General features: G+C 41.6%; 1 protein-coding gene across 25 annotated transcripts in view; it reads right to left on the reverse strand.

The window, feature by feature from the left end:
* Nucleotides 1-11,822: 11,822 nt before the first annotated feature.
* The window catches only part of CLASP2 (cytoplasmic linker associated protein 2), a 170,349-nt gene continuing 168,517 nt past the window's right edge, over nucleotides 11,823-13,654 (reverse strand). For all 25 annotated transcript variants that reach the window (XM_056128922.1, XM_056128923.1, XM_056128919.1 and 22 more), the window contains one exon: nucleotides 11,823-13,564. In XM_056128922.1, the coding sequence (XP_055984897.1) occupies nucleotides 13,478-13,564 (87 nt within the window). In that variant the 3' untranslated portion in view covers nucleotides 11,823-13,477. The remainder of the gene's footprint in view (nucleotides 13,565-13,654) is intronic.

Raw genomic sequence — 13,654 nt, forward strand, 5'->3', positions numbered from 1 at the left:
TGTTGAGGTCAGCTTAAGCCCCATTAACAATAATTACTAACAGGTATTAGCACAATTATTAACACCATATGCGTACATATTAAAACTATGTCGTGAAACAAAATTTCAACATGGAAGGAGATGTTAGATAAATTCAATCAGTTTGGTTGAATGTTGCCCCTGGACCTATGTTTTTTTAGATGTAAACACAGATTTTATTTTGAAGTTTTGTGGAAGGGGTGAGAGAGAGAGAAGGAAAAGAGATAGAGAATGTGCTCAAGAGAGAACATGGGCTGTTTCAGAGTGGAGAGAGAGCTCCGGTACATATCCCAGCATTAAGGTATGAAAGTATAGAGTATGAAAGTACACATCTCAAGAGGGGGGATGTGGGCAACACATGTGCTCGCTCAGCAACATGTGCTCAAATCTCATATACACCTCTGGACCTATGTTTTTTGTGCCACACCCAGTGATTGGGGGTATGTGTGCTAATCCTAACTCAGTGCATTGAGGGTTACGTGGAGATCAAGTGGTTCTAGGGGTCAAATCCAGCTCTCCCACGTGCAAAGTATGTACTCAGCCCTTTGAGCTGCCCTGGCCTAGATTCTGTTTCTGTACTACTGAGTGCACTTCGCGCTGTAGCAGGTCCCCCTGCTCTCGTACCTGTGACGTGCTCCTCCTATCTGATGGGCTGGAATTTAGGACTCCATGTTGATAGCTAAGACATTTGTTAAGTCCTTGAACAATGGTGCTCGTTGAGGCCTTATGGGGAGGCAAAAGTCATCTCTAGAAAACCTCCTTTCTTTCTTTTCTTTGTATATGTTTTTGGTTCACAGCTGGCAGTGTTCAGGGGTTGGTCCCTGGCTCAGTGCTGAGGGGCTACACATGTAGGTACTTCAGCGGTCACTGGGTGCTGGGGATGGAACCAGGCCACCTGCACATAAATCCTCCACTTGGCCCATTGAACTAGCTCCCAGGGTCCCTAAATAAGTTTATAGGAATAGACATTATTCATAAAATATAACATGAACACCGAATTATTTTGTACATCCCGACCATAAGTGTCAGCACCATTGTAAACACATTACCTTAACTATAATAAATTAAAAGTAAATAAATTACATAAGTATAATATACACAGATAAATGCGCATATATATATATAACACACAGACTGATATATTCTAATTGCAGGTCCCTTTTCTCCCCTCAGAAAGCACATGTGCTACTTTATCACCTAAAGTTCTCCCCACAGGAAGGATCTCCTTTCATTGCCACCTTTCAGGGCAGTGGGAACAAAATGGTCCTGCTTGCAGGGAAGGATCTCCCAGAAAGGAGTTCAAGCACTCCCCTTTGACATAACAACTTGTTCAGGCTTGAGCTATGTGCATTAGCTGGAGGCTGTGTCACCTCAGGTCCCTGCCTAGGGCAAGCTCTACCCTCTTCTTTTCTCCTAACTTCTCCCCCACTTACTTTCCCTGTTACAAAAACCTGCTTGAAATGTACAATAGCGCTATCAGGGAAGGCAGAGGTGAAACAGAATCTGAGTTTGCTAACACATTTCAAATGATTTGATTTCACTACTCTCCACCTGTCTGGATCTGTAAGCATTTTCTTTTGGTATTCTGTGGTCTGCATTCGCTTGAGAGAGGCCTGGACCAATGAAATACGATAACTGGCCTTGGATAAAAATATTAGCTACAAATGTACATTGGGCTAGGAATCTGCAGGCAAAGGAAATCCTTTGGATAATCAAGATGTTATCCAAACTACTACCCTTTGCTCTTGTTGGTCCTCTACTCAGATAGCTTTTCTCTTGAGAATCACTAATCTGCATCTTCCAGTCTCCATGATAGTTTTGTATAGCAACGTGAATTCTGAAAAATGGTAGGAGTTACATATTTAGCCAGGTCAGAATTCTCACACCATTCTTTCTACTCTCTCTGAGGAAAGAACATATTCTTTTATTTTTTATTTTTTTCGGGGGGGTCACACCCAGCGATGCATAGGGATTACTCCTGGTTTAGCACTCAGGAATTACTCCTGGCGGTGCTCGGGGGACCATATGGGATGCTGGGAATTGAACCCAGGTTGGTGGCATGCAAGGCAAGCACCCTACCCACTGTACTATCGCTCTAGTCTGGAACATATTCTTTTTTTTTTTTCTTTTTGGGTCAAACCCAGCAATGCACAGGGGTTACTCCTGGCACAGCACTCAGGAATTACTCCTAGTGGTGCTTGGGGGATCATATGGGATGCTGGGAATTGAACCCAAGTCGGCTGCGTGCAAGGCAAAATGTCCTACCCACTATCGCTCCAGCCCCAAGCCTAGAACATATTCTTGATGCTGTCTTTTGCTGCCAGACCTGGGCTTTGGACTTTTAGAAGAAGTACTAACTGGAATTGTGTGTGTGTGTGTGTGTGTGTGTGTGTGTGTGTGTGTGTGTGTGTAGGGGGGTGTCTTATAGAAAGGGTCACAATGGAGAACAAAGGGTGAACAAAGACAATTGGTGGTCGGAAAGGTATAGCAGATGGGTACTTCTACACAGCTTTTGCTGTTTACACACATAAAGCAAGTCTAGCACCCAGTCTCCCTTGCAGTAATAGAGGTGGCCCTGGATTGGTGTATCTAGATATAGAGGAATTCAGGCAGAAGTGATTGTCTCGTTTAGGCCCATTTATTTAAATTCTCCACTGTGGGGGGATGGAACTCTAGTAGAGTAGGTAGGGTGTTTGCCTAGCACGTGGCCAATCTGGGTTTGATCCCTGGTACCCCATATGGTCTTCTGAGTCTGCCAAGAGTGATCCCTGAGCACAGAGTCAGAAGTAAGCCCTGGGCACAGCCATGTGTGGCCACTAACCCCTTTTCCCCAACTAAATAATAATAAAAGAATTACATGTTGTGACACTCTTTTTTTTTTCCTTCCTAAATTAAGTCCAATACAAAATGAGTTGCATTTGTGTAGATCTCCCTGAATCCAGGGAGCTGGCGCCCAAAATGTCTCTTTGGAGTGGAGTTCCTGGTCAAAAAGCTTTATGCAGGAGCCAGAGAGATATCAGAGAGGGCAGGACACTTGTCCCAGATAGTCTCCCAGGCCCTGCCAGGAGTGGTCCCTGAGAGCAGAGCCACCACTGGGTGTGGCCCCCAAACAAAACAACAAACATGCTTCACACAGTACAGCAAAGGGGAAATACTTGTTTAAGCCACTGCAATTTGGAGATGTTTGGTAAAGCAGTTAATGTATCTGTTCAATGACTATTTGCTCCCTGTATTCACTTTATACGGCACTGTAAAAAATTACCGGGAAAATTGAAACACACAAATTTTGGCGTGGGAGTAGCCTGGTGGTATGGGGTGGCGGCAGGTAGTGCCAAGGATCAAGCCCAGAGCTCTCACATGCTAGAGGCACCTCCCTAGCCCTGCTGTGTACTATTGATTGCTCAAACAATATATCCACATAAAACTTGTTATCAGTTCACCATGTCACAGCTTGTTATCTTATGGCCAGAGGCTCTGAAATCTTGAGAATGCAGTTCTAGAATTCCCAGTTTTACAGTTAGCACATTTGTGTACCGATTTTATGTGAGAATGTATACTTAAAATAAAAAAAAAATCCAGCTAACTGGAAAGCATTCAATGTGGAGTCCAGTTTCTAAACTAAAAGGATTTTAAAATCTAAGTACCATGCAGTATCAATAACATCAGTGTTGTTGATCATAATTACCTCCAGATTAGTGTTTCCCAGAATAAACATCGCATGAATCATAAACTATAATATGCATGAGTCACTGGGAACTTGTTAGAAATTGTAAATTCTAATTCAGTAGGTTTAAGGTAGGGCCTAGAACTCTGCATTAATGAGTTTCTGAAAGATGCTGCAGGTAGGCCTTAGAAAAGCAAGGTCTGACCTCATATTAAAAGTAGAAATCCCAGGCTAGAGAGATAATACAGGGGTTAAGGCCTTTACCAAATATGTGGTCACACTGATAGGTGCAGCCCCATTCAACAAACTCGAGAAATTTCGAAGGTAATACTTTCATTCTTGGTGTTAGAAGTCAAGATCTAAGGGCCGGAGTGATAGTACAGTGGCTAGGGTTTTTGCCTTGCACACAACCCACCCGGGTTTGATTCCTGGCATCCCATATGGTTCCCTGAGCACTGTCAGGAGTAATCCCTGAGTGCAGAGCCAGAAGTAACCTCTGAGCATCGCCAAAAAGAAAAAAATAATCCATGTATGTAGCAAGCATTAGTCTGTCCAGTATGGATCACTGATGTGCTAAGGAATTTTCTGGCTTGAAACATTACTTTCTTTTAACCATGCATTATGCACCTAAGACTGATAATTGTGATACATAAATGTTAATTTAAACATGGAGGTGGCCAGAGATGGTGGTGGTGGGGGAGCAAATTGGGCCAAAAAAAAGAAAAAACAAGAGGAAAAGGGTAGAAGTCAGACTTTAAAAAGCGGTATTAAAAAATCTAATTCCGATATGTACTCTAAGATATACAAATACATACTTTTACAAATGAAATGTGACTCTAGCTATAGATTTATATATCTCATATCGTCTTTTTTTGGCCCACTCCAGCAACGCTCAGGAGTTATTCCTGGATTTGCACTCAGGAATTACACCTGGAGGTGCATGGGGGACCATAGGGGATGCATGGGATTGAACCCAGGTTCGCTCTGGCCTCTCAAATAGTCTTTCTTTCTTTTTGGGTCACACCCGGAGATGCACAGGGGTTAATCCTGGCTTTGCACTCAGGAATTACTCTTGGTGGTGCTCAGGGGGCCATATGGGATGCTGGGAATCGAACTCAGGTCAACTGCGAGCAAGGCAAATGCCCTACCCGCTGTGCTATCGCTCCAGCCCTCAAATAGTCTTTCTTAACTCTTTCTCAAAATCTCTACCTCCATGTTCCTTGTCTGCATCCTGAATGTGTGTCTTCCCTTCTTCCTTTCATTATGCCACACCTAGTAGTGTCCAAGGATGCCAGGGATGAAGCCCAGTCCTCTGGCATGCAGAGCAAGAACTTTAGCCCTTTGAGCTATCTCCCCACCTCCACTCCCCTGAGTGTGTTATTTTTCTTTCCAAACGTTTGGTTTTGTTTTTTGGGTCACACCCAATGGTGCTCAGGGTTTACTCCTGGCTCACACTCACAGATCACCTAGGCGGGCTCCGGGGACCATAAGGAGGGCCAGGGTTTGAACCTGGGTCAGCTGCATACAACACAAGTGCCCTACCCATTGAACTATTTCTCTGACCCCGAATTTCTTGGGGCCTTCCAAATATATATCACACCTACATTTGTTAGGGCTGGAGCGATCGCACAGAGGGCAGGGCATCTGCCTTGCACGCGGCCGACCCGGGTTTGATTCCTCCGCCCCTCTCGGAGAGCCTGGCAAAGTACGAACAGTATCTCGCCTGCACAGCAAAGCCTGGCAAGCTACCTGTGATGTATTCAATATGCCAAAAACAGTAACAACAAGTCTCACAATTTGTTGTGAGACGTTACTGGTGCCTGCTCAAGCAAAACATTGAACAATGAGGGACAGTGACAGTGACAGTGAGCTTTGTTAGTGTTTTTTATTTTTTAATTTTTCCTGAATGGGTTTGGCTACTTTGCAAAGTACATTATCTGTAAGTATAGCTGTAATTTATTTTTTTTTATAAAATTAAAGTGAGAAAAGTATGTATCTTTTTTTTTCTTGTTTTTGGGTCTGGAGTGATGGCACAGCAGTAGGGCGTTTGCCTTGCATGCAGCCATCTGGGCTAAGCCAGGTTCGATTCCTCCGCCCCTTTTGAAGAGCCCAGCAAGTTCAATATGCCAAATACAGTAACAAAAAGTCTCAAAATGGAGACATTACTATGCCAAACACAGTAACAAAATGTCTCAAAATGGAGCCTTACTATGCCAAAACAGTAACAAAAAGTCTCAAAGTGGAGCCATTACTGGGAGGCTCTAACAAAATGATGAATAATGGGAGGACAGTGTTTGTTTGACAGTTTGTTTTCTTTTTGGGTCACACCTGGCAATGCACAGGGGTTACTCCTAACTCTGCACTCAGGAATTACGGTGATCATGGGACCATATGGGATGCTGGGAAACGAACCCTAGTCACCCCATGCAAGGCAAACACACTACCTGCTGTGCTATCGCTCTAGCCCCAAAAGTACGTATTTAAAAACATCCACCAGTCCTACTAAACTTATATAATAAAACAGTTCCCTGCTCTCCTCTCTTTTGTCCTGTAATTGCGAATTCCCAAGTTCCTTTCAAACAGCAGTTTCTTCTGACTTTCAGTTCTAGGAGGCATCTCTAGATTCTTACAATGAAAGTTGAGGACTGAACAATCGCTAGACCTTCCTGTCTCATCACACCCATCATGACTTCTTGGTTACATCAAATTCCATTGTTAAACTTATGAATATTTACAAAACAGATAAGGGCATAGTATATCATCATACATAATTTGCATTCCATTTAACTTCTAAATGACATCCATAAGGTCACTCCCAGAGTCTGAGAAAAACTGGTCAAGATATTTGCTTATCAGGGCAATCTCATTCTTTCTCCTTCTATTTCCCTTGGAGATACCCCTTCTGGAGCCTAATCTGTTTGTTACCCTCCTGAGGGCGATTGCCTGGCAGCCCGAGGCTGAGGTGATGTAATCAGAAGTATTAATAGTGTCAGCCTGACTGTAGCTCCTGTTGCGTTGCTTAGCCACACTTTTGCGTAATTAGGCATCTCCTAAACGAAGTGCTTTTTTGGGAAACTATTTGTTGCACCATGTTGGTGTGGTGGGCTGGGTAGAGCGCATGCCCTGCACACAAGAGCCCTGCTGAGGGAAGTCCCACTCTGATGCCTAGTGCTTGATCAGACTCCCCCCAACACTGCTGCTAACCTCACACCCTTCATGCCCTCCACCAACTCAGAGAGCCCCCAGAGTCTTCTCCCCTCTGCTTCCTGCCTGCAACGGTTCTGGGCTCCACCTGCAAAAAGGCCCCGCTGTGGACCCCGCCGCCTGCTCACTTCACAGGTTCCCAGGGCCCAGCTGGATTTGCAGCCTCAGCGGTTGGTTCTGGGCCTCTTAGCCCTGCTATTTTGCTCTCGTCTCTTTGTCCATCTCATCTGTCCCTCTGTCTGTCTGTGCCCCTCTCTTTTGTTGGTCTGTTTCTGGGAAGCTTGTCACTGTCGCCTTGGCAGCTTTCCAGTCTGTCTCCAACCATTCTCCATAAACTTACTCAAATTTATAAAGCCTTATTTTATCAGTGCTTCCAATACAACTGAGAATATGGAATTAGATTTTATTTTTGCTTTTTGTGTCATAGCTGCCACCGCTCAGGGCTTACTCCTGGCTCTGCACTTAGGGATCACTTGTGTTGGGGCTTAGAAGGACTATATGGGATGTTAGGAATTGAACCTAAGCACTTGGCTATGCTGAGTTTATTGCTGGCTCTATGCTCAGGGGTCCCTGCTGACGGTGCTCAGGGGATTATATGCAGTGCTGGGTCATCCACCACAAGGCAAGTGTCTTACCCACTGTACTACCTCTTTGGTTAGCTATTCACTTATAAGACAAGTGTTAAAATATGCTGTGTTCTTTTGTAGATAGTTTGGACATGTTGAACCTGTCTCCAAATGTCCAGGGTTACACGGCTTGCTTTAGGAGGAGCTTGGGCTAGCCAATAAGGAAATAACCTAAGCTAGACTCAGACATTCCAAGGTATGTATTCTAAAATGTAATCTAAGTGGACTAAGAAGTCCACTGGTTTAAGCAGAATAGAATAACCTAAAAAATTAACATGACAAATCTCACTTTTATATAATCTGAAGAATCTGAAGTGAGATGTCTTTAGACTTTAATTCTGAAGACGTTAGCCTTTATGAACCTGGTTCCAGGGACACTTCTAAATATGACACCCCTAAAATCTACTATAAATATTTCCTAGTACTGGTAATGGGAGAAACACACTAATGTGCTTTGAGAGATGGGCTGGGAAAATGGCTAACGGGGCAGGTTTGTGCTTTTTTTGTTTTCTGGGCTATACCCAGAGTTGTTCTGGGGTCATTCCTGGTTCTACACTCAGGGAAAACTCCTGGTGGGCTTGGGACTAGATGGAGTTGAACCTGGGTCAGCCACATGCAAGGTAAGTGACCTACACACTGTACTATGGCTCCAGCCCCCTAGAGTGCATGAGTACATGACAGAGCCCCAGGTTAATCCTTGATACCCGATGGTCCCCAAAGCACTAGGAATAACTCCTGAGCACCACCGGAATAACCCAAATCCAAAGGAAGAAATTTGGGCGTGGTGTAGAAGTGGGCAGGAGAGGCTGGCCTGTAACTGCTGTTAGGAAAGTGCTCAGAGGCACTGCTGTGTGATCAGATGAGCAGCATGCCCCGTGGGCAGCCCTGAACTCCAGGATTCATCTGGTGCTGATATCAGAGTTTGTTATCAGAATGTGTTAAGTGGTTCCAAGAAGTAAACCCATGGCCTCACACACATAAACCATCCACCCTATTGCTGATGAGTATAAATTTGAAATATCAAGTACATATAGATACTTGGGTTTTATTTTCCTATTCTATTATTGCTACAAGATCTTAAACCCAGTTGTTTAAGCAACTAGTATATCTTTAAAAAAAATGTTTCTATGTTTAGCAATTTCTATACTCAAGCCATCTATAAAGCTGCTTAGTATGAAATAATTGGAGAGGTGCCTAAAATTTAGCTATTTGTCCTAAGAATACTCAGTGAAGAACAATTCAGAATTATGCTGCATACACACAAAGGAATACTTTGCTGACATTAAAAGTCATTTTGCAGAAGAACAAAGAGGATTAATATATCCAAAATGTTAGCTAATTCTATTCTTGTCACTCTTCTGGCTAACAAATTTTAATGTTCCCTAATAGTTTTCAATGTTAACTCAAATTAATTATCTCAGTACTCCACAAATTGGCACAAGATTATCTCAACTGGTGCTTATTAGAGGTAATTTTTTTCTTCAAGATTTTTTTTATTATTTCTAAGAATTCCATAATGTATAAATAGCTATTTTAAAACTAAAAGTTCTTTCTATCTTCTAGACCTTTCTTTTGTATAATGTTAAAATTGTACCAATGATAACAAATGAACAGAAAAATGCAGGAAGTAAGGCCATCAAAGATTTGGTTAAAAAAAAAAAACTTTCTTGTATTTATAGACTATAGGAATCTTCCTTTCCATTTGCTGTAAATTAACCCTAAGAATGCCTGGTTTGCTTCAATTCAGTCTTTGGTTCTGAGGTCACACCTGAATGTAGGGGGTTAAACCAAACTCCTGCAGTGCAAAGCCAGTGCTCGGATCTCTTGAATTATCTCCCTAATTATTATTAGTCCAGTCTTTTACTAATCTTATTAACCTGGTGAACTCATTTTGACCTAATGTTTTTAAGAATTAAGTGAGGGATGGGGCTGGAGAAATAGTACAGTGGGTAGGGAAGTTTGCCTTGTACGTGTCTGACCCAGGTTTGATCCCTGACATCCCATATGGTCCCCTGAGCACCGCCAGGAGTAATTCTTGAGTGCAGAGCCAGGCATAGGTGGAGAATCACTGGGTGTGACCCAAAAAACACAAACAAAAAAGAGGGGGCCTTGGTGTGGCTCAGAGGCTAACGGCACCTGCTTTGTGTAAAGCCTTGATATGATGCCACCTGCAGGCACTGAATGCTAGACTATGGCTCTGCGGTCCCAGAGATGGAAGACAGATTTTGCGCTTGGCCCCATGTGTGCAGACCTGGCCACTAAAGCATGTGATGGCAACAAACATTGGGGTCTAGAGCTGAAGTGTGCACCCCAACCAACTACCCCCATAACTGCAACATCATCAGGAAACACAGGGGGGAAGTGTAAAACATAAATACAACAAATTTATCTTACAGTTGAAACCACAAGTTCAAGCCACACTTTACTAGAAAATGTTATTGTACACATTCTATACTGTACATTTTGAAAACCCAGAAGAAATGAGTGTATCTCACCACTCATCATCTTAAATTACATGATTTATTGTCATGTCTTTTTTTTTGGGGGGGGGTGGAATTTTTGGCCACACTTGCTGGTACTCAGAGTGGGCACTGGGGATTGAATTTGGCTTAGATTCAATGTAAGTGCTGTCACCCCTGTACTATCTCTAGATGTACAACCTCATGCTTGTAGAACTAGCATTGAGCAGCACAGTAAATAGATGACATCAATAATTAGCTTGGGGAAGAAATGAAGGAAGAATAAATTTAATGTAATCTTAGCTGTTTATCACAATTCTTTAATAGTTGAAACCAGTGTTTGTGGAATAAACAGATTAAGAGCACATTTATATAGCAATCTGAAGTCACTAATAAGTTTTATAGTTATGTCAACTGAAGTAATAGAATTTTATTTTTTTTGAAGTAATAGAATTTTAAACACGACATTTTTCATGCTTTTATATTTTAGCTTTTAGTCACATTAGCACCATTATTTAACCACTATCCTGAGCAGTGGACATCTAGTCTAGAACTGATGGTCATTCCATGTGTCTACTTTTTTCTAGGGTGCCTGTCTTTAGAGGACAGATACTTATTCTTTTTCTGATGACCATCTTTATTACTGTTTTTTTATTATTACTTTTTAAATTGAATCACTGTGAGATAGACCATCACAAAGCTACTCATGATTGGGTTTCAGTCATACAATGATCTTCCAATACACATCCCTCTACCAGTGTACATTTCTCACCACCAACATTCCTAGTCCTTCCCCTCACCCTTGCCCAACCCGCCGCCACCTGTCTGCCTCTGTGGCAGGCACCTTTCTTCTCTCTCCCCCTCTCTCTCCTTTTGTGCATTATGGTTTGCAACTGGGTAATGGTTTTGAGTTGTAGCCATGACTGTTTAGACTTCTGGAAGTACAGGTAGGTGTGTGTGTGGGGGGTGGGTGCTAGCCCATCTTGACTCTGAGATAGCCTGGAGATTTCAGTCACAAAATTCTCATATCTGAATTTTCAGCAGATTAATATCTTGGTGAGGTCCTGAGGACAAGCATTTTATTTATTTTTATATTTATTTTTGCTTTTTGGGTCACATGCAATGCTCAGGGGTTACTCCTGGTGATACTTGGGGGACCATACGGGATGCTGGGGATTGAATCTGGGTTGGCTGCGTGCAAGGCAAATGCCCTACCTGCTGTATTACAGCTCTGGTCCCCAGAGGACAAGTACTTCAGAGGGCAGGTTTTTAGAGGACAAGCTTAAGTACTTGGTGTTAAGAAATTCCAGGGTGCAGAGTTATAAGCCATGGTATAGCAGGTAAAACCCTTGCATGTGCCAGACCTGGGTCAATCCCTGGCACCCCATATTGTCCTCTGAGCAGCGCCAGGAGTGATTCGTGAGTGCTGATACAAGAGTAAGCCCTGAGCACCACCAGGTGTGACCCCGAAACCACCCACCCATACCCACACCCTCACCCCCACACCCACTGTAACTGCTAACAAGAATTATTGCAGGGTTTTACACATGTAAGATCAGTGAGAAAAAATAAATCAGTGTTTGGACTTAAAATGGTCATACAACATACCAAAGATCATGAAACATGAAACATCATTAAGATTCAATGTTTATATATAACACCTATTAAGATAAGTTGCAATATATAAAACTAAATAAATTTGTTGTGGTTGCTACTCCAGGTATTTTCTTCCCACATGCATTTAAAAAGTTCATGACAGTATCACAAATATAACGCCTTGTAGAAGGGTTTTTAAAAAGATGAATTGAAGTGATTTGTCACACGGGAGACAAAAAAAACCCCTGATATATGTTGTTAATTTTTTCAAGTAATGTTATGTACAGTTTTATTGCCAGTATATGCACAACAGTAAGCATAGAACTATAAATACACAATGTAATTAACAGTAGAAAACAAAATTGTTACAGGGAACGGGGAGGGGATATAGAGAAACTATTTTCCTGCTGCTAGAACAGAAACAAAGGTAAAGCCTATGACAAATCATCCATTCAGTACTCTTCTCTTAAATTCTTTACATACATTTCTACATTTCTTCAATTGAGCAAAGAAAGTACAGATAAGTCTGTAACGATAGCAAATAGCTTTGCTAATAGCTATTTGCCTTTCCAGTCAAATTCACTTTATGTTAGGGTTTAAAAAAAAAAAAAGTCAAGATGAGAAATCATTAGTATCCTGGTTCCATGTGATCTAATTTGCCTTCCCCCAAAACTGGTCATTTTTGAAAATTGGCTGCACATGAAAAGAATAGGTGTAGGAAAAGGTGATTGCGATTTGTTGAAAAGTAACAGAAAATCACCCTTTAGTAGTTTTCCAAAAGACACGATAGGCAGCAGCTCAGTTAAAAGTATTAGCCCTGAAGAGGTAGAGAATTTGAGCCTATTATACATAGATAACAGCCTTGGCACCATCTTCTCTCTCATCAGGATCAACGTTTTCAAGTAAGACAAACTCACGTAAAAGGAAACCAGGTTCCACCATTTAAAGAAAAGGTGCTGGTTGACTTCCATGTCTCAATAATTAGTTTGTTTATTAATGAGAAACAGAAGACAGTCAAGGACACACATGCACTTGATTTTTTTTGTCTGCTTCCGTTATCAAGTTTATTCATAAGTGAATTTGATATTAATAAATAAAAAAGCATCATTCACAACAAAGATAAACAAACCAAAACAAAAACAAAAATCCCTGCAATGAAACCTTCTTTTTAATAAGTATCAAGAAAAAAAAATAGGCAGATGATTTGGTGCAGCTTTCTTCAGGGATGAGAGAAGGGACATGGTTTTAAATAAAGATGGCAAGATCAATAACCGACAAACAGTCTTAGTATTACAGAACTGGCTGATTCTGTAACATTTCTCTTTGAGGTCTTAGCTTTAAACTACAGATCACCCCAAAGAAGTTGCAACTCATGACATGGATCACTATTACACCAACAGAGCCCAGCTGTAGTTCAAATTAGTCCTGCTTTGTTTCCCATCATTTCAGTATTTCTAGCATAGGACATGATACGGAACAAAACTCAAAATAGCAATAAAAATATCCTGCATTTGAACAAAATCAAAATAAAAGTTTTAGACTGTTAAACTTTTAAAGCTTTAAGCATTCCTGTTTAACCAGCATTTAAAAAAATTTATACAATCATAACACTGGCAAAGGTTAATGGGAAGACAAAGAAGTACAAACATGTGAAATGATGAACTGGATTAAAAATTACCTTGTATTGATCAAATGATGTTAATACTGCTTCTTCTTGAATTTGGAATAACTATCATAAAAGTTACATGCAGACTGAGGGTAGCTGTTACAGAAGTACAAAACAAAACAAAAAACTAAAACTGGGAAACGATGGTAAGTTCCAAAAGATGTCTACGAAAATGTCCTTTCAGTGATGAGGATGGTCTGTCTGTCCTTTCTTTGAGAGACCTGGTTCACTGCGATGAGCTTCACTAACTTTGTCCAGAAACATCTGTTGTGGGATCAGCTCCTCCAGAACCTGTCTGTGCACGTTTGATGTAAAGATTGAGCAGCTTCATCTGCAGAGTCAAGTCAAACATATCATTTGAGGAGGACAGCTATAAATAAGAGGAAGCCTGTCATTCAAAAAGTACAAACAGGGGCCAGAG

Source organism: Sorex fumeus, unplaced genomic scaffold, assembly GCF_029834395.1.
Source record: "Sorex fumeus unplaced genomic scaffold, SorFum_2.1 ptg000072l, whole genome shotgun sequence".
In the NCBI taxonomy this organism is placed as follows: Eukaryota; Metazoa; Chordata; class Mammalia; order Eulipotyphla; family Soricidae; genus Sorex; species Sorex fumeus.